At 44.4% G+C, this 19,317-nt stretch overlaps 1 protein-coding gene across 1 annotated transcript in view; it reads right to left on the bottom strand.

Annotated features, from left to right (window-relative positions):
- Positions 1 to 19,317, bottom strand: part of arid3a (AT-rich interaction domain 3A) — a 49,900-nt gene that overhangs the window by 12,297 nt on the left and 18,286 nt on the right. The window contains exons 2-3 of the mRNA XM_088907329.1: positions 13,787 to 14,564; positions 11,051 to 11,330 (exon numbers count right to left, since the gene is read on the bottom strand). Coding sequence (XP_088763455.1) covers positions 11,051 to 11,330; positions 13,787 to 14,127 — 621 coding nt within the window. The 5' untranslated portion in view covers positions 14,128 to 14,564. The remainder of the gene's footprint in view (positions 1 to 11,050; positions 11,331 to 13,786; positions 14,565 to 19,317) is intronic.

Here is a 19,317-nt window from a genome sequence, read left to right as displayed (position 1 = left end):
GACAGCAATAAGTTTAGTAGGGTGGCACCCAAACCACAGATTCCTAACTTTCTCAGCTCCTTCAGTCTTCACCTCAGATTCACTTACCACAGTCCCCTTGCTTGGATTTCACAGTTTTTAGTAAACTGGTCAAATCTAGCAGTACTCACTATAAGGTACGCAGTACTCATACGCCCTCTCGGGAGAGCAGTCCCTGATGGGTTATACTCCAGCTGCCCATTCGATCCTATACTGCCAGCAACACCCCCAGCCATGAAGCCTCACAGACACAAATAACCTGTGGGAGTCCACTGAGGAGAGCTCGGCAAGGACAGGCTGGAATCGAACCCCCAGCCTCTCCGTTTCCTCCCAGGACTCCTGCTTCCTTTACCTTTCCATCGGCCTCTCCGCTAAGCTAAGATTTCCACCTGTCCAGGTTTGGCCTGCATCGCTCTCTTTTTGAGGAGGCTGTACTAAGGGCTCTGTAATACTTCCCGGGATACAAGATGCTCCGCGTTTTTGTCAGATCTCCAAGCTTAGCGTCCGGCGATGTTTATATACAACCTCCCCTCTTCCTGAAGCTAATCTGTTACCCATGTGGTCTTGCAAACAGGCCTGTTAGCTCATGCTTACCTTCATTATTAAAGCTAGTCCTCTCTGCTTAGTGGTTGTACACTGCAGCCACTGCCAAAAAACCGCTACGTGTTAATTAACTGCTACTGTTAAGTGACGATTCAGTAAAGAGGTGCTTTACCTTGTGGAGTACACTACAGTCTTTGAATACCATCTCTGGCACCGATTGGAAATGTATTCTGAGGATTGTTAACTCAGAGCACGTGTTGCAGGAATGGGAATGGGGAGGAATGGGTGGTGAAAAAAAGATGAAATCCTTGTCCTTCAACACCAAAAAAGGTGGCTAATATATTACAATAACTAACAAGTGCTTTCAAAGCCAAAACTGATTTTAGAAGAAGGGTGTAATCTGAAGCAACAACCACTACATCCGCTTAAAAACAAATATATTTTAAATAAGTACAGTATGTACCTAAATATAGATAAGAGCTTCTGCAGTAATTGTAGACAATTTTAGATGGGGTTCACAGGAAACCAATCTTTTGTTTTTTTATGTAGTGGCTTTGGTGTCCTGGATTTTTGTGCATCAGGTGTCAATGTTACTCTTTGTGTTCCTACTCTCCTCTGTTGCACCACAATATGACATCCTGATCTCAAGCTCGCCCCTACCCTCACAGCCTCAGACCCATCACTTATAACCTGATTTTCTTAGGACTTCCATTTTCTAATGCTTTGTTTGTACATGCATATCATCATGGCTGGGTGCTCTGGTTTCCTCCCACAGTCCAAAGTCATGCTGATGGGTGAATTGGCCCTGGTGCGAGTATGTCCGTCTCTGTGTGTGCCCTGTAACGGACTGTCATCCTGTCCAACGTGTAGCCTGCTTTCTGGGTTAGGCTCCGGCTCTCCCATGACCCTGAATTGAATGAGAACAGAAAACGGACGGATGCATGCCATCACATCTAATGTACTGACACAAAGATAAGCTGCACCAGATAAGAGCATCTGCTAAGCTGCTCTGCTTCTAAACAGACAGAGGCATCGAGTGAGGACGTAGTCTACTGGAAGACAGATGACAAATATTTTGGAGCCAGTTTAGCAAGGTGTTCCATACTTACTGACGGCCACATTGCACCCCATTACTCAGTGCTTGGGCACAGCAGCTTCAGGAGGAAAATCTAATCGATTTGAGCCAGAATACTGTATTGATCACAACAATAATAGGGTGCTGGTGTTAAGGAGGGGGTGTGTTTCAGCAGTCGATCTGAATCTTACCCCATGTATCCATTTTACTGCAAGTGCTTAGATTGGGGCAAGTACGAGGTTCATCATTCTACAGGTAGGATGCTCCAAAACTCGCAGTTGATGAACAATGCCCTAGAATTAGCTTTTTCTCAGGCCTGGATCTGATTTTTTGGCTCATGCAATGCTGACCAGGCACCTCCTTAAGTGTTCTCACTAGCAAGAAGCTGGGAGTGTTCTGTAGCCAGTTCTGTTGTGTTCAGTTAAATGGCAAAAGCTATAAGCAGATACAAGAACAAAGAATCAAATGGCATTGACAAATCAAAGAACAATGTACAAATGCACTCCAGCGCTAATGCTGATCTACTGACTCAAAGCTCAGATACATGGAATCCCTCCCCCGTAAGATATATTCTCACAAAAATCCCAAGTATTCTCATCAGATTGATTCACTGACAGGCCTAGGGGAAAACAACACGCTTTATTAGCTATGACACATTAGGCTGATGGCACGCAAAGCCTTTTTTTTTTTTTATAAGGGCCTTCTGTTATCTCGGAAACTCAAACACGAGGTGGCTCTCGGAGGCGACCGGTGCCAAAAACGCACACCCACACCCCGGCTGTACATTTTACTACCTCTCAGAATGTAAAGGAGTCCTGAAATAGTAACTCCCTGGCAGAGGCAGACGAACACAGTCAGCGGAACGCTTCTTCATGGGAGAAGCTCCCGATTCTTCGAAAGGGGGAAGCGCTCCACGGCGCAGCGCAGGTACCCGGGGCCACCCCAGCAGAGCTGCTGCTCAGAGAGGCTGCAGCGGAGGGGAGAAATCGAAATGCGCTGGCGCCCTGGCCTTTACGTAATCTTTGTTTACATTCTTGCTCCCCCTTCTGTGCTGATTTTGAGCTGCTGCCAATTCACAGAATCCCCTTGGCTGCAACGCGCTGACATCAGCCTAACCCAGCAAGTATTCGCTGGACGCCTTCCAGCACACCCTCTTGCCTGCCAGGAGAGCTACACTGATTCGCTTGGCTGGAGTTCAGGTTCTTTTTTCCCTCTCTCATTCCCCTCCCACTCCCTCTCTTCCTCAGGCGCTCACTAGGAAGTGTTTAACACAAATCTTTCCGCACTATTTCCCCCCCACACCACGCTCCATTAACAGCGCTCACCTGCATGCCCAGCTATGGTGCTGGATGTACACAGCTCATAGACGCACAAAATGGGTTATTACAGCCCTCCTCAGTGGAGAGCATTCTATATAGATGAACAAAAACTTCTGAAAGCAATTCATAAAGGAAGTGACAAGACACTGCACAGGAATGCATCAGTTTTTCACAGGTTTCTCACTGTTGCGCAACAGACATTTGCTTCCCCCAGCATTTCCCCAAGGTTCTGCTTTTTGTGCCAACAGCAAAAGAAGCCATATTGTTGGAAGTATTTATCTGGCAGTCATGCAATCAAAAACAAACGAGAATCTCATGCTACAGGTACAAAATCTGTGCACAAAAAAGCAAAATGCTTGTTTAACGTTTGCAAAAGGCAAAGTCGGAATTTTCAGACCTTCCCGTTTCCACCTGTGCTGCCCGATGGGCGTCCTTTAATAACCTAATGCTCACAAACCTTTGGATTCAATTGTGGGGGAAAAAAAAAAACGCTTGAGATCATAATTTGATTTAGTATACCGAGAAGAGAAACCAGAAACCTTAACTAAGACATTTCTCAGTATCTAAGCCTGCAGAGAGTGCTGTCCCGTTTAGCGCGGTAATTGCTGTACAAGATAAAACAATTATTCCGGTTGACTCAAAGAAGGAATCGGTCACAAACTCCCCCCCAAAAAATCAGGTGATTTCTCACAATAAAAACGGATCTTACTGTTTTCTTGAAGACTGGAGTTAGTGAAGCTCCTTTTTAACCTATGTTAGGGGCCAAGGAAGAGGCACCATGTTCTGGTCAAGGAGAGCACACTTCAGTTACTTCTGCTTATTTAAGACGGAACCACTACATGAATATTCAGAAATATGGTTCTTGGTAATGCAATAAAAAATAAAAGTATTTAAGCACAGCTTAATGTTATTGGAACTGATTTTTTTTTTTACCATACACTTCTTCTGGCTGTCTTTGCTCTTTGAGCCAAGTAAATACCCACAGGCAATTCAGTAGCAGTACAGTTGCACTCATTGTAATCTTAAAGAAATAATAAAAATGGCTTGGATGGAGTGATTTAAAGACCCTTAATAAAAGCCTTTCAAGAACTTGGAAAAGTTGGAGGGAAGGTATTTTTGATTTTAGCAACTGTTTAAAAGTGAAAATTTTACAATTTGATCTCCACGGAGAAGGGAAGAGAGGAGTTTCCTGTTCCACACAGGAATGGGCATTCTCCCGTCAGCTTGACTGATGGCCTACAGAACCAGTTTGTTTGGTGTAATCCCACTACAGGCTACACTTTGCAGTAACTAACAAAACGAGCTTCAGGCCACCTGCCATTCTGCGGTTTCAGCAACAGGGGGGGTGGGGACAGGAGGGGTGTGTCACGCAATGCCTGCTGTTTCTCAATCTCCTGACTGCAGTGCTCCCCTACTATTCGGTTACCCAATTGGCCCCTGACCCACAGAGGCCTCAAAGTGGTCAAGCCTCTTGTTTGGTCGGCCCGCCTGCTCTGATAAAGCCGGAACAACAAGTGAATGAACGATAAATGTCCTTTAAAAAGTGGCGACAGATTTGTGCAAACCAAGACCAAATGTTCCCTTTCTGTTCAGAAGGGCTACAGCTCCCCTCACAGCGCAAGGCGCTTCCTGAGGAGAGCCCATCGGTTCGAACTTTTAAAAGACATCGCACCCCTGCTTGGGGCTGATCCAGACACCGGCGCTCCACACTCACGGTTCGGACCAACACCAAATGTGACGTGATCATTCTAAAACCTCAAGGCTAGTCCCCAGCTAATGCGTGCTGTTTAACACGCTTCAGGCCAATCACGGAACACTCTGGAATGTGCAAGGTAGTCTCTCCGGCTGTGTGGGCGAGACAATAAGAGGTCAGGAGCCGGGTGGGATTATTACTGGCAAGAGCAAAACTCCACGGAATTAAAAGCTACAAAACACTGCTTTGTTCAAATGCCGACAAACGTTTTGCTCAAAGATAGAATATCCAGGTGTTAAGAACAGTTACAACCTACACTTACAGTACCTCTTTCTATAATGTACTACCCCCCTTTCTCTCATGGCTCACATGCCCGTGTACTTTAACTTGACTCTTTTATTGTTTTCTCTGAAAATGAGAAGCAAACGGAACAAATACTGAAAATGACAAAAACTAAAAACGTGAATCAAAGGGCAGTCAAGACAAAGCAGGGAAACGGCCCCGAGTTCTGCTGTAGAAAAATTCATTCGATGAAATTTTAAGATTTATGGACTTTTCTTGACTGACATTTGCAAGCTTACAAATCCATTGAGACTAAGAGAGATTGACAGCTGCTGACTTTGGAGGAGACGAGAAACTGCTAAAAGAAAGACTAACTTTCAGGAAAGCAATAGACTTTTTCGAGCGCAACAGTGTACTTAGTGTTGCTCAACCGTTTTCTAAAAGATGCAGCGGAAACAGAGGGTATATCCCTGCCTCAGTCTGGACATGAGGGTTTCATTGACTTCAATGCCCCAACAGACAACTTTCCCGGCATGTTCAACGTGTGCCTGTCCAATGACGACCCATTCCTCCCAATTTACTTTCACAGTCAAGCCTTCAAAGTGGCTTTTACAAAAGTCTTTTACAAAGCAAAAAAAAAAATCCAATTAAAGAAAATTTGAACTTCACTTTCAGATAAAACAATTCAAACTGAAATAAAAACGCAGGTACAGTAGCTGCACCACACCACTCACAGCGAACGGACTGGTCAGCACGATGACCGCCACACAGTACTGGGTCCTGTTAACCCCGCTCTGCTGCTGGCCACTGCCCTGCCCCCACCTGCCTGTGCAAATCAATCTTTAATGCTCAGCCCTCTATAAATACACCAGATAATAGGAGGCGCAATGAATTTTTAAAGAGGAGCCCTTCTTTATTATCCATCTGGGTTCCATCTGTCCTGCTGTTTTCATTTAAAATAGGAAAAAAAACACAGGTAGGGACTTCAAAGGTTTTTATCTGTCCCTCCATGCCTAAGGGGAGGAGAGACAAACCAGGGGAAAATGCTTTTAATGCTTTCTCGGCGTTCGTTCGCAGTGAGCCATCTCCTAAATTAAATTACCCTGCCATCGTTTAACTGGGGGAGGCTTATATAGAAAAAAGGTTGCGGATAATTATCAGCTATCTTTTTCCAACCACCACACACAGCTCAAATGCATTCAAAACAAGGCGTTTGGCTTGTACTCTTTTTCAGAGGAGGATGACGGCTTGATTTCACAAAATTTAAAAAGAAAAGAAAACTGTCAGGAGATGCTTTTCTCTTCTTTGTTTTCGTCCCGACGTAGAGCCAGGGCTTAAGCGCTCGACCTGCTGTACGCACTCGCTCCACGCCCACCCCTCTGCGTCTAACCAAAGGCGCACAGCATTCTGGGACACGCACCTGCCAGACCTGTTGTTTCCATCTCGCGTGGCAATTCTGAACAGGAAGAATGGTGCCTCGGTGTCAGACAAAGCGCCCTTCAAAAGGCACACACTCAGAACTAAGGTCTTGTGTAGAAAGCCCAGGATGGGCACTGCTGTTGTACCCTTGAGCGAGGAACGGCACTCGGATCACTCCCCTAAAATGCCCAGCTGCATAAATGGGCACAAATGCGAGTTACTTTGAATAATACTGTAGGATGGATGAAAAAGCATAAAAACTTCCTGGGAACCCTCAAACCGTTCAGGTAATACAAGGTGCTTGTTTTCAGACATCAAACCAGTCTCCAGGATCTACACTCAAATATAAAACTCGTGGATTCAGCTCAAAGCGCTAGATTATTAAAAACATTATTATAGGACTAAATTTTCACCAATGCAGGAAAAATGTTCTAAAGCGTCTACAAGAAAAGGGACTGGGAAAAAAAATAATCACTGAGCACTCCTGTTCTTCCACGTTGATGCCCCAAAAAAGACTCAACTGACATGCATTGCTAAAAGGCTGTTTTACTTGCCTAAATGAACTCGTCTGTGTCATCAACAAAAGCTTCCAAGAACTTCGATAACGGGAATTGTAACCCAGATTATGGGCATCATCTTCGTTAAAGGCAGAATTTGCTTTCATGACCTTTAATGTATATTTTACCAGTAGGCTAAGTTAATCAACAACTGATCCTGTGTTCTCAGAAATTCCCCAGACATTCAGATGAAGGCTGGGAGTGATCAGGTCTCCGCAGGAATCACATGGCAACATATGATGAGTGTGACGTTTATAAAAATATCTCAGAAGAGCTCTGATAAATTGAGAACAGTTGGGGGAGGGAGTTGGGGGGGGGGGGCGATCTTCTACATGTGACTACCAAACCAGCCACTAAATATCAAGGGACAGGAGAGGGTGGCAAATAGACAAGAATGACAAGCTGGTTTTTAAATTGCAAAACAGCAAGAGCTCGTATACCCATCACTGCAAACATTCTGAGATTTTTTTTTCGTACTCCTGGCTGGAGCTATACAGTCTTGTTTGGGCACAGAAATACTTTTTTTTTATACTGGTTGGCTTGAATAGTTAAAAATATTTCTACTTTGGAGTAAAAAGGAGAAGCATAAGAAAATATTTTTCCACACCTCAAAAACAATCAATCAACTGACCTATTAATCCTTTGACAGCCACCATAAGCAGGCGTTGGGAGAAATTTGCTAGAGGCAAATAAGAGCTGTTTGCTTTCTCACGTCTGAGCCACGAATTCAGCACATTTCAAGAAGGGAAATACAAAATCTGGCGGCAGAGCTAGAAATTTTTAAACTGTCAGAGCAGATCATGTCTGGACTGAGTTGTGAAATGAGGTCAGTTAGTGTCCGATAACTATCCATGTGCTTTGTAACATTTGATATTAATTGGCACGCTTATTTTTGCAAAGCGGAAAATGAATATTACCTTCTTGATTCCTTCATTTTACCAGGCGGGTCAACTGCAAACAGATTCTTACTCACACGGACACCCCCATTTACACTGCCTTTTCAGGCCGTTTAAGTATCTGGAGTCTACAGAGCACTTTCATTTTGAAATGGTCTATCAGCCCTTGACATGGGCTCTTGACTGCAGGGTCTGCAGCCGGAATGGGCAGATTATCACTTTGCCTCAGGCACATTCCTATTGCCCAGAAACATCTCCTCCCACCTCCCCAAAATAAACCCGTCAACTTTAACCCCTCCCTCGCCAGCACTCAACTCATACGAGAGAGAGCTCTTTTCCCCTCAGCCACTAGGTGCCTTCCCTAAACTAAAGCTTCTAAACCTGGATTCCTGAAACACACCTTTTATTAGCTTTCCAGACACAATACTCCTCCCTCTGGTTGCATTTTGGCAACCCAAAATGCCCTTGTAACAGAGAGGTACTTGTCAGGAACGTGCAAAGCGTGTGTTTTTCCTGTCTCGGCTCAAGGCTATGAACCCCATGACCTCACACACAGGAGAAAATGAGGAAGTACAGGCTGACTCTGGCCCTGCCCACTGCTGAGCCACTCTTTTTTTTTTTAAAGACGTCACAGGCACCACAGCCCTGTACCAGAGTTCAGTGCTGACTGGAGGCAGGCATGTCCCTGCAACAGCACTGTGGGCCTGCAGACTGTATTGGCAGACTGCTGGAAGAGCCCCAGATGACTCTTCTACCCCTACTCTCAGAGGCAGCCAATGGTGCACCGTCGCCTGGGGGTCAGCACATGACCCAGGCTCGAACCTGCAACTCCAGGATCGTAGAGCTCAACCTACTCTTGGGTAATTTTTTCTATTGTCTGTCAAGATTGCTCAGATCCTGATAACTTTTCAGCTCCTAAAGATACATCATCCATAACCTCTCTCAGCCACATCCTTCAGGAACTCTTGCATTGTATTGCTCTTTCTGTCTTAAACTGTCAATGTAGCAACTTTCTTCACCTGTTGTTGCATCACCCTCTGTACATCCATTATTAAAAACCCTCAATCAGCAACCCAGAGCTATCCCAATAACATAGGGCATGAAGCATGCATTTATAGACGCCAATTTACCTGACCAATATGCCTTGGAAGGTGGGAGGAAACCAGAGCACCTTGCACAAACCCACGTGCATATGTGGAGAACATGCAAACTCCACACGGAGGGCACCCCAATAGGGAATCAAAAGGCAACAGTGCTAATGTATTTTACATGCATTCAGCACCTGCATGGCACCATGTATACTAGCATTACTGTTCTTATCTTTTTGGCAATTACACCATGCTTGCTCTTACTTGTCAACTGTCTCTGGTTGCGTTTTGTACATGCACTCAATGTAAAACTGAGCAAATGCCTTACGTCTCCCTAGATAAGAGCAATTAAGTAGCTGTAACAGAAAATTAAACGTTAAAGGGTACGTTCTGCAATTAACCAAGTGTTTAAAATTTAAAAAGCTAACACTATGAAAAGTATAAAGGTGTGTGGGAAAACTCCTTTTAATTCTAATCCACTGCTCACTAACCTCCATTGGCTTCAGTAACACATCTTTGTGAAATTGAGCCCTTGCAAAATAAATAGCTTTTCAAGCCCATCAGACACAAGTTCCCTTTTTAAGGAACAGATGACCTGTCACTGTTTTTTTTTTTTAGAAAGTTTATTTTGATGTTCTACGGCTGCTTTTGCTGTACATGACCTGCACATGCATATATTCCTGCAAAATACAGGTCAATATTATTCATGTTAAAGAGCACATCACAAGGACCATGTAACCAGTTCATCGTGCAAGACAGTTTGCAAGAATGACATAAGGCACGTAAAAGCTTTTGTGCTTAATTTTTAATTGATGTTATTAACCACTGCGACTTCCTAAGAGCTTCTGCTTTCTAAACCTCAGTCTTGATCAAGAAGCTACATAAAATTAGTAACAGCCTTGTTGAGAAACAGGATTGCTCTGTGAAGTTTATTGCCATTTGTACAATTAAAAGTTTTTTTTTTAGAGTTTAGAGGTCCAGGGTTCATCCCAAGGTTAGACTGCAGATTGTGGTTATCAAAAGTCGCCAGTTTGAGTTCATGATTAGTCAACCATCTGGAAATTGGACTGCAGATTCTCACACCACTTGCCCTAGAACAGTGAGGAAAGACTGAGAATACAAGAAAATCCCAGTTGCTGCTGAAAACGGCCCATCAGGGATTAAAGCAGGAGCCCATTAAAAGCAGGACACGGGAGTGGCTTGGCGTGGCTGGCGGGAGGAGTCAACCACACTGTTTATGGAGACACACCACAATAACACGTTACTTAGCAACTGCTGTGGCAAAATCCTTCAAGCTACGTGCAACTACAAACAAGAACTGTAATTTCTAGAAGAAAAAATGCCATCGCTTCCCTCCAAAATAAAAATTGTTACTTCATTGTTCATGAAGGATCTCTCCGATTTACACCTGTTGCTTTAGTGCACGTTAGTTTGCACACATGGATTGGCACCTCAGAAATACAGTTTCTTTTTCAGCCGCATGAAGAGTGTGAGCACTTGGGAAAACCAAAATGGATTATATTGCTATGTAATGGGAATTTTCTTCCCATCCCTGTAGTACACTGTAATGCAGAGAGAGGGTTTGATCAGAAGAGCAGTATGGCAGTTCGGACAGGTGCTCACTTTCCAGTGCCTGATGGTATCTTACCACCCTGATCAGTCCCGACAGGTCTTAGCCCTCAGTAACAAAAGCGCTCCACAGCCAGGACTTGCCCCACAGGATCACGAAAAATGCCTCAACCTGCCCGTGCAAATAAATTGCAACACATACACCTCAGCCATCCATCGGAAAAAGAAAAGCAAGACGTGGAATAAACGATCTCGTGAAAGGAACCAAAAAAATTAAAACCGACAAAACAAGACATACTGCAGGGCTGTCCATCCGTCATCGCGACCACAGGCTGCACTACTAAACAGAAAACTGATAAGAAACAGGTCGAGGCTGTTGCAAGGCAGAACAGCCCTCACAGACCCCCTGCTCCTTCAGGAACTGGCTGCCCACTTTTCTTATAATATCTGGCTTACCAGATGCTGCAACAGCCATTTAAATTAGAATAAATCAAGGACTCTTATTGGTAGAATGAGGTTAAAGCCATGGTATATACCCAGGAGCTCTACAAAGCTGTTCCAGACCCCAGACGCCTGGGTGCACAGGGTTACCTGTCTGAATTGCTCTTCGTAGGTCCAGTCCCCATGGTCCTGGCCGCCCAGCTGGCTGTGGGAGCCCTGCGGGGGCAGAGCAGGCACCCGCGCCTCCTGGTCTCCGACGGGCCGGGCTTTCAGCAGCTGGGAGTGGGGATGCAGCTGCCGGCGTGGCTGCAGGAGCACCCCCTTGCCTGGCACCCCCTCCCTGCCCACCGGCACCCCCTCGTCCGCCAGCTCGTCGTCGTAGTCCTCCTCCATCTCGCCCTCGAAGTCCTCCTCGTCCCACTTCTGCTTTCTGTTCCGCAGAGACACACAGGAGAGCCGGTGATGGCTGTTTTAAAAATTCTAGAAACTTAAAAGGACTTTAAACGGCACCCAGGATCCTACAAATAACTTCTCCGACCCTTGACTAGACCACGCTGGGCTCTGTTTTTTTTACACTGGCCCCAAAATCCGCCTGACTTCGCAGCACCCTGAGATTCTCTAATAGGCTGTAAACCGCACTGAAGTTTGAAAACTCGGTCTCATGATTTGATCTAATATCGCCATTTCTATACTGTCTGAATAGAATGAGCAGGCTCTACAGTCCCTGGCTCCTTCATCGATCAGAGAGCAGCACCTTTAAATCCATTTTTTCCCCACCTGATTTGATTCATTGCTCTATTCCGACCTCCTGAATGTTGTGAACGAGAGCCTCGTTATGGGAGCAGGAAATAAAAAAAAATGTATGAAAAAACTATTTGGCATCACACCCAGCTTTGGGAAGCGATTTTTCCTATTAAAAACACATACTTCAAATACTTCACTACTTTTTCAAATTTGTACGCATGCAATGAAATGGACTAGCTTCACAATGAGGTATAGTTCTTCCATGACGCACACAAAAAAAAACACAGGAGCTTAGCTTTTCCTCTTTTATCGAGCGCTCATTTTATGAAAACCACATTTTGTGATCAGGATCAGAGATCTGTTTGCTGGTTTAACCCAAGGCACAGATGTACTGTAGCACATCATGAGGTTCAGAAGCAGGGAAAGAGCTCTGAAGAGCCCACACACTAACACAGCCTGACTGAAGTAGAGCGACTTACTCCATTTAGAATTTGGCAAGGTTTCTGCCCAGCTCCAGCCTGCAGCCGATGTGTTTGACATCACACCTAACCAGGGACTAAAACTGACAATAACTGGACAACAGCTAACACTTTCGTGTTCGATCCTTAATCGACATGGTTTATAACCACACAATGACAAACGCCTTAGTTTTCTGTTAGAAATGTGCACTCATTCATACAGCTCCAAGCTCCTCCATGTTTACACTCACTCCCATGGCTCCGCTCAGCTGAAGCTGCTCCTGTGCTCACTGGACCCGGGACTAAATCTCAGACTACTGGTGACCGTGCCTTTTCTGTCACTGCTCCTCTGTCATGGAATATCCTTCCTGCAGCTCTTCAAGAGACTAATTCTCTGACTCTCTTCAAATCGAAGCTCAAAACTCACCTGCATACAGTACCAGAGCCTGTTTCGGATTGCCCTATCTGGATGAACTAGTATGGCACTTATGTTTTTTTTTTCTTTTTATCATCTCGATCGCTATGTACAGCAGCCTTGGGTTTGGAAAAGCAGTTTATTAATAATAGCAAAAACATGCTAGCAAAATTAAATAGTCCTAGGTTTTCAATAAGTCAAACTGCAGAACTTCCTAAGCTGCAGCAACTAAATCATCCGGTCTCGTCTGTTTATCATTTCTTCTCATTTAACAGCAAATTCAACGTGCAGGTCCGTTTCCCCATCAGGAACCAGGAATAAAAAGTTGGTGCATTTCAAGTAAGGCTTTACTCTTCCTTCTAATTTCCTCCAAAAACGCAAAAGGCAATTGTGGTCAATGTGAGGGTTAGGAGAATTTTACAACTATTATTTTCACTCTCCCAGAACTGATTTGCAAAGACTTTCTCAGTTCAGTGCAACAGGTTCTGGGACTTGAGTCTTAACGATACAATCGGAATGACTCGTTTGCTTTCTCAGTTGGGGTTTTGGTCTTTCTGGGGACTTCAAGTACAGTGCAGAGACTTCTGAGCACTGCTCTTTGCTTTCAGGGAACTGGTGGTGTGGTCCTGAAATAAACATGATTAAAATCTTTCACATACCAAAATGTCACAGTTCCATTCCTAGAGTAAAGGACATACCTAAAAAGTTTTGTTTTTTTTTAACGATAGGAACAATCTGCATTACAGGATGTTTTATTGACTCTCTAATTGAAAGGTTTCAGCTGGTCTTGTTCAACCATAAATTCTTCAATAAAAACTGAGGCATGTATATGGGACCTACCATATTAGCATCATTTAGGGGTCCAGAATCTTGTGCACCCCTAAATGATGAAGACAACCTAGATGAACCATTTTCCCAAATCCAAGAGCTTTTCAAGGACTTATCTCCAGGACGAGATTCTTTGTAGACTTTGCTTTCTAAAGTCTAAAGCTAGCACGTCAATTAACACTACAAGGGCAGGAGGGAGCTTGCTTTTACCTCCAATGCGCAGCAAAATTGACAGCACTACAAAACTTAATTTATAAAAAATAAGCATGCCAAATAGAAGCGTAAGATCACCGTTTCGCATAATTGCGTAACCTATGATATGACATAACTCCGATGGGGTTGAATATGAAAAGTAGTTCTTCTGCTCAAAGGGGGCATCAATATGAGCTGGAAGTAGGCACGAATGCAGGAACAAGGGATGTGGCTTTAAGCTCCACTCACATGTGCTCCTCCTCCTCCGAGCCCATCATGTCTTTGTACTGATCCTCTCCGTCCTCATCCTCCTCCTCACCCAGACTGCTGTTCTCCGACAGGGGGCTGTCTGGGTGTCTCTGTAGCCCAGCTGCCACGGCTCGCATGGCCTCCAGTGCTGCCATCTGTGCTTGCTCCGCCTCCGGGGCGGGGCTGCTACCTGACTCCTCCCCCAGGCCTTTGGTATTGGCTGGGGGGGTGTGCCGCACCTGTGATTGGCCAGCCTGTTGCAGCTGCTGCTGTTCCAGTTCCATCTGCAGCTTGGCCCTTTGCTGCCGGTGCAGGTTCTCCATTACAGCCTGCAGCTTCATTGCCGCAGAGACCCCCCCCTTATCCCCACGGCAACGGTCAACAGAAGTGTCCTTTCTGAGCGTGGTGGAGGCTTGGGGGGCCAAATGTCCAGAAGAAATGGGAATGGTGACTTTAAGAAGCGACTCTTCCTAATGAATGATTCCTGTCAGGAAGAGAAACCTTCAGAGAACAGGCAGGCAAACGTAGTCGATGCACACTTCCACTAAACTGTCCGAATCTTCATTGAAAAGAAAGTGCTGTAATAGGGTCTTCAAGTTTTTCTCCGCAGGTAGATCCAGGTGAGAGGGTGAGTGGATGGCAGTAGGGGATTATTCGGAGGATGTGACCGTTCTTCCCTTGCCTGAGTTGGGCTGCCTAGTGCCGTACAGCATAGCCCAACCGCTCAGCCCTGTTCTGGTGAAGTCACCTCTTGAGTGCGTAGAGAGACTGTCAGGCCCTGCCAAGGAACAGAGAAACAGATTAGGAAGGGTATGATGCATCTCATTCACCACAACTTCCTTTCAGTCCCCAGGCTGTCGTTACAGAACTTCAAGACAACTTTTTTTTTTTTACACAATACCAAAAAGTCGGAGAGTACACAATACCAGTGTGGCTAAATGCACACGCAGAACAAAACTGAGTAGTAGCCCAGGACAGAGCATTTAAAGCATACAGCATCTTTTACCCAAATCAAAAGACGGGCAATGTTCTGCATTTTCAGCTCGGCAGCACTGAGCACATCTAACAAAGTACTAAAACCGATGAAGAAATTAAATAGAATAAAAAAGACCATATGGACTATAAATCAATATTGCTTTTGACAGGCTGGTAGAATATGTATTCAAGCATTTATCATGACAAAATTACAAGGGGAGATACAACCCTTTCGCTCAACCTATAGGACAGGATACACCACAGCCCTCGAATTGTGGGGAAATGAAGAGCAGCTAGACCACAGTAACAGCTTTTCCTGGCCACTGCAGAGACCTCTCCTTGAAGCAACTCACAAGTGAAGAGATAGTCTGTTGATGTTTTGGCAATGTAAACTCCTTAATTTCAATTTACAATTAAGCAGGCTCTGTTAAACATCTGGACTCTGTCCCATATTTACTTCATCTGTCTAAAAAACTAAAACAAAGGTTTTAACAGATGAAGTCACTGCCACCCCTTCTTCTGCATGAAGTGAAGAAGCCTGCTTTTCACCACACGGGATCAGAGGAAACTGGCTTGGTAATATTTCCTTAATTATTAATTCATGAAAAGGATAATTAGCATTAAGGAAGAGACTAGAAAAAGCTCACGTTACTTGAAATACAGATTATTTTCCTTTTAAAGTGGAAAAGGATGGGATCTTCACAGTCAATTATGGGTCAACCATTACTTACTCACAAGCATTACTGTAACATGACAGTGTTGAGCTAGTACCCACCCCCAGAAAGTGCTCTATACAAATCAATTCAATATAAACTTAACAGCTCAACACTGTTATAGAGAATGTCTGTTAGAGATTAAATCCATTCAACCAATGAAGCCACTGTGAAAAATTAATCCTATACTCACTAGAGTCTTCAAGTTGGATCACTGTGACCACAACTGGCAGCCATATTGGCCTGAATGTTTGGAAGAATATGAACAAGACGTATAGCTTTAGGAAATGGTAGCATCCAATGTACACATTTCCTGTTGCCCCAATTGTATGAGGACCAAATTATTTTGTTCTGTGCAGCACAGTCTTTGTGAGAAATGTTTCAATGGACCGCTTAACTCTAGAAGCACACTGCAAATTTCAATGAAAAAGTCAACTAATTTTTCAACACAACCCTGCAAAGTGGTCTATTCCACCATGTCAGGTGACTCCCCATGTTCTTCTGTGAGGAGTTTCACAAGGTGTGCTTTATCTACCAAACCACTACAGATAAGCATGCCAGACATGCATCAGAACAGAGGAGCACTACAGAGCCATAATCCCCAGAGAAACCGTCCCTCTTCACAGTGATGACAGCCCTATATATTACAAAACATGCTTGAATATAAAAACCCTTACCCACTTAGGAAAAAAGCCCACCAACGCAGGCAATATTCAGTCATGCTACGCCTGTGAAAACCAGACTAAAAGTTTCAGCAAGACTGCTTGCAACTTATTCCTAGCATGATTTGAGCCACTTCAAAGTTTTGTTTTATTCTCAATAACCAACGGTGTAAAGTTCAATCTGTGGTTAATGTTTTCTGAATGTAACACTTTGTCCACTTTTAAAAAAGACCATCAAGTTAGAAAAAACTTAAGCAATTCCAGGTTTTGCTCAAGAGTGGAGCTTAAGCAAAAATAATGCTGAAGTAAAAATTCTCACATTAAAGCTTTCTTACCTGGATGCACTGCAACCACAGTACCCAAAACACAAAACACAAAACACACAGGGACACTGCCAAAGACACTTTAGTGTCACTAAAGCAAGTCTTGATGAAACGGAGGTCAGGAAGTCCATAGGATCCTCAGGAACAGTCCACAAAAATATTTTTTTGTTCTATTCGAAGGATCTGTTGCAAATCAGTATCTCTTAGTCTTCATTTGGGCTTTTTAAAACAGTATACTTTGATTCTATGTCGATGTGCATATCGGATCACAGTTAAAAGAAACAGCGCAAATATGACCTACTGTCCCCAGATGAAAAATACCTTGTGCAAGGTGGAAATCAGAATTATACTTGGCTTCACCTTCAGCCTACATACAAATGAATGGAACAAGTAATAGATTTATTCCATGCTGAAAAAAGAAGAAAGAAAACACGATGTTTCAGTCGTGGAGCCTTCTTCAGGTGTGAGAAAGACTGCTCTGTCTCCTTAAGCACTCCTAAGCCACAAATGGCAAAAAATAAACCATGGGCATTCTTTGGCATGCAAAATATGGATTAACAATGTTAAGACTAATGCAGATGGTATCTTTAGAATGTCAAAATGCAACCCGCTTATGTACCCATGGCATAAATCCAGAAGAAGCAGGTCAGTAGTTCATCTCTAAGGTGGCTGGAGCATCTAAAAATCTGACCCAGTTAAAGACAAGCATCATTATAGCGGCAGAAACAGAACGTGCAGGAAATGGTCAGGAAAATGGAGAGAGAATCTTTCTGTAAACTTATGACAATAGTCGTGCAGTGGCATACTCAAATACATTTCTCATCGGAGGCATGTCATCAAAGTTTGGAGAAAAAAAAATTAAAAATCATATTCCTGAGCTTAGTGACGCACTCTACAGTGGGGAAGCCAGACTATTTCCTGCTAAATGTGAGCTCGTGTGGCTGCTGGTCTGGACTCATCTGCTAATTGACTCTTGCGACTTACAGAGGCAGAAAACAAAGCAGCATTGGTTTACTGCCTAATTTAGTAAAATCACATCAAAAAGCCAATTAATTGAAAAGAAGCTTCAGTCAGAGGGGAAGGTGGCAAAGGGAAATATGTCAAACTTAGAAAAGGAACTATTCACAGAAAACAGGGCAAAAAACTTTGACAGAGTTTTAGGAATCACTTAGACTTTCCGACAGACGATACAACCCGTAACTCCACAGTAAAGACTAACATCTAAAAGTGACCAAACATTTTTTGCACTTTTTTAAGAAATCATTTCAGTTTGTCTTATGCCCCCCAAGTGCTGCCTTCCCAGAAGGAACCAAGTGAACGCGAGTTGCAGGCAGCCCTCCCCCTCCGTTCCCAGCCAAAGCAATCGTTTGAAACGGGCGTGGCCTGACAAATGAGACACCAGCCCATGCTGCGAGACGAACCAATGGAATTGTGGAAATGGCAGTGATCAAGGTCTTGGTGGTGGGATACCGAGCAAAAAAAAAAAGTCTATCCATCCATCCACTTCATGTAATAAAGGGGAGACAGAACCCAGCAGGAAAGGGGCTCAGGGAGAGGACACCAGTCCATCGTATGGCACACACACACACTTGCACCAGGGCTAATTTTCCCAGAAGTCAATCAACCTATCAGCATGTTTTTGGACTGGGGGAGGAGACCCATGCAAACACAGTCAGAACCACCAAACTCCATGCACCCCAGGAATGGAACCCAGGGCCCTAGTGCTGCGTGAGGCAGCAATGCTAACCACTGTGCTGTACCGCGAGGCCTGGATTTCTCCAGGAGCACGATCCATGGGTGTTGGAATTCACCGTGCTTTGTAACTTTCATTACCAACCCCCCCCCCCCCCCACACGGTTCGCACAGAATTGCCACCTCCACAGGAGTTGTAGAAGTTAGGTTCCAGCCTGCCGACAACATCTTTTGACCTATATCAACGAAGGCAGGTGACGTGGACGAGAGTGGGGATGATATGAGCAAGGGCCCAGTGATGGGATGCTTTTTGGTATCTTGATGGAAGTTAAAAGGGGGCTATTCTAGCTGAGGGATGGTAAAAAGGAAAGAAACGACCTGAGGGAACCCCTCTATAACCAGCTATAGGTGATAAGACTGCTAAACAGCCAAGCTGCAGTCACCTTCAGCAACCACCCTAACGGTCTTCATTAAAGTGTCAGATTACATGGACATACAGTTTTCCCTTGTATTTGGCACACTGCAGATTGTACTGTTTGGACATTCTGTAGTAGTTCGATTTATATTGAGTTTTTTTTTAATTCAATTTTTATTGCACTGTTATGTAACTTTATTCTGTAACTTTTAAATTTTGTGCTTTCTATTTTTATGTCCCCCTGGTGAGCTCGCAGAAAAGACATTTCATTGCCAGCAACTACTGTTGCACGCTGTGCTGCTGTGCATTTGAGAAATAAACCTCGACTGATTGAGCGATCGTGCTGGGGGAGGCGGGATCTCGGATCGAACTGGGGAAGGAACCAGGTGTGCTGTGTTAGACCATGGACTGCGCCGGGAGAGAGCGACAGAGAGGGGCTGGAAGGGTTAATCCTCTTGGACCGCAGCAGAGAGGGAGGGGGAGTGCTGGAAGATTGCAAGGTCTGAGCAAACAAAAGAAAGAGATAAAAAAAGAGCTGAGGGTCTAATTCCAGAGAGATAAAGACACAAATGCACACCCACAGTTGGTTCTGGGGCCACAGGGAGGGGGGAAAAAAAAAGAGACCATTTCAGCGATACTAGCTACCACTCCCCTAATCCATCTAAATACAGGACTCCGAACTTCTCCTCTCCAGTCCCTTTCACAGGAACCGCACAGAGAGCTTCCACCTGCTTGCTCCACATATTAACCA

This window comes from Atractosteus spatula, chromosome 28 (genome assembly GCF_055471065.1).
Source record: "Atractosteus spatula isolate fAtrSpa1 chromosome 28, fAtrSpa1.hap1, whole genome shotgun sequence".
Taxonomy (NCBI): domain Eukaryota; kingdom Metazoa; phylum Chordata; class Actinopteri; order Semionotiformes; family Lepisosteidae; genus Atractosteus; species Atractosteus spatula.
The sequence above is the reverse complement of the archived record's forward strand: the minus strand, read 5'-3'. Positions and strand labels throughout refer to the sequence as shown.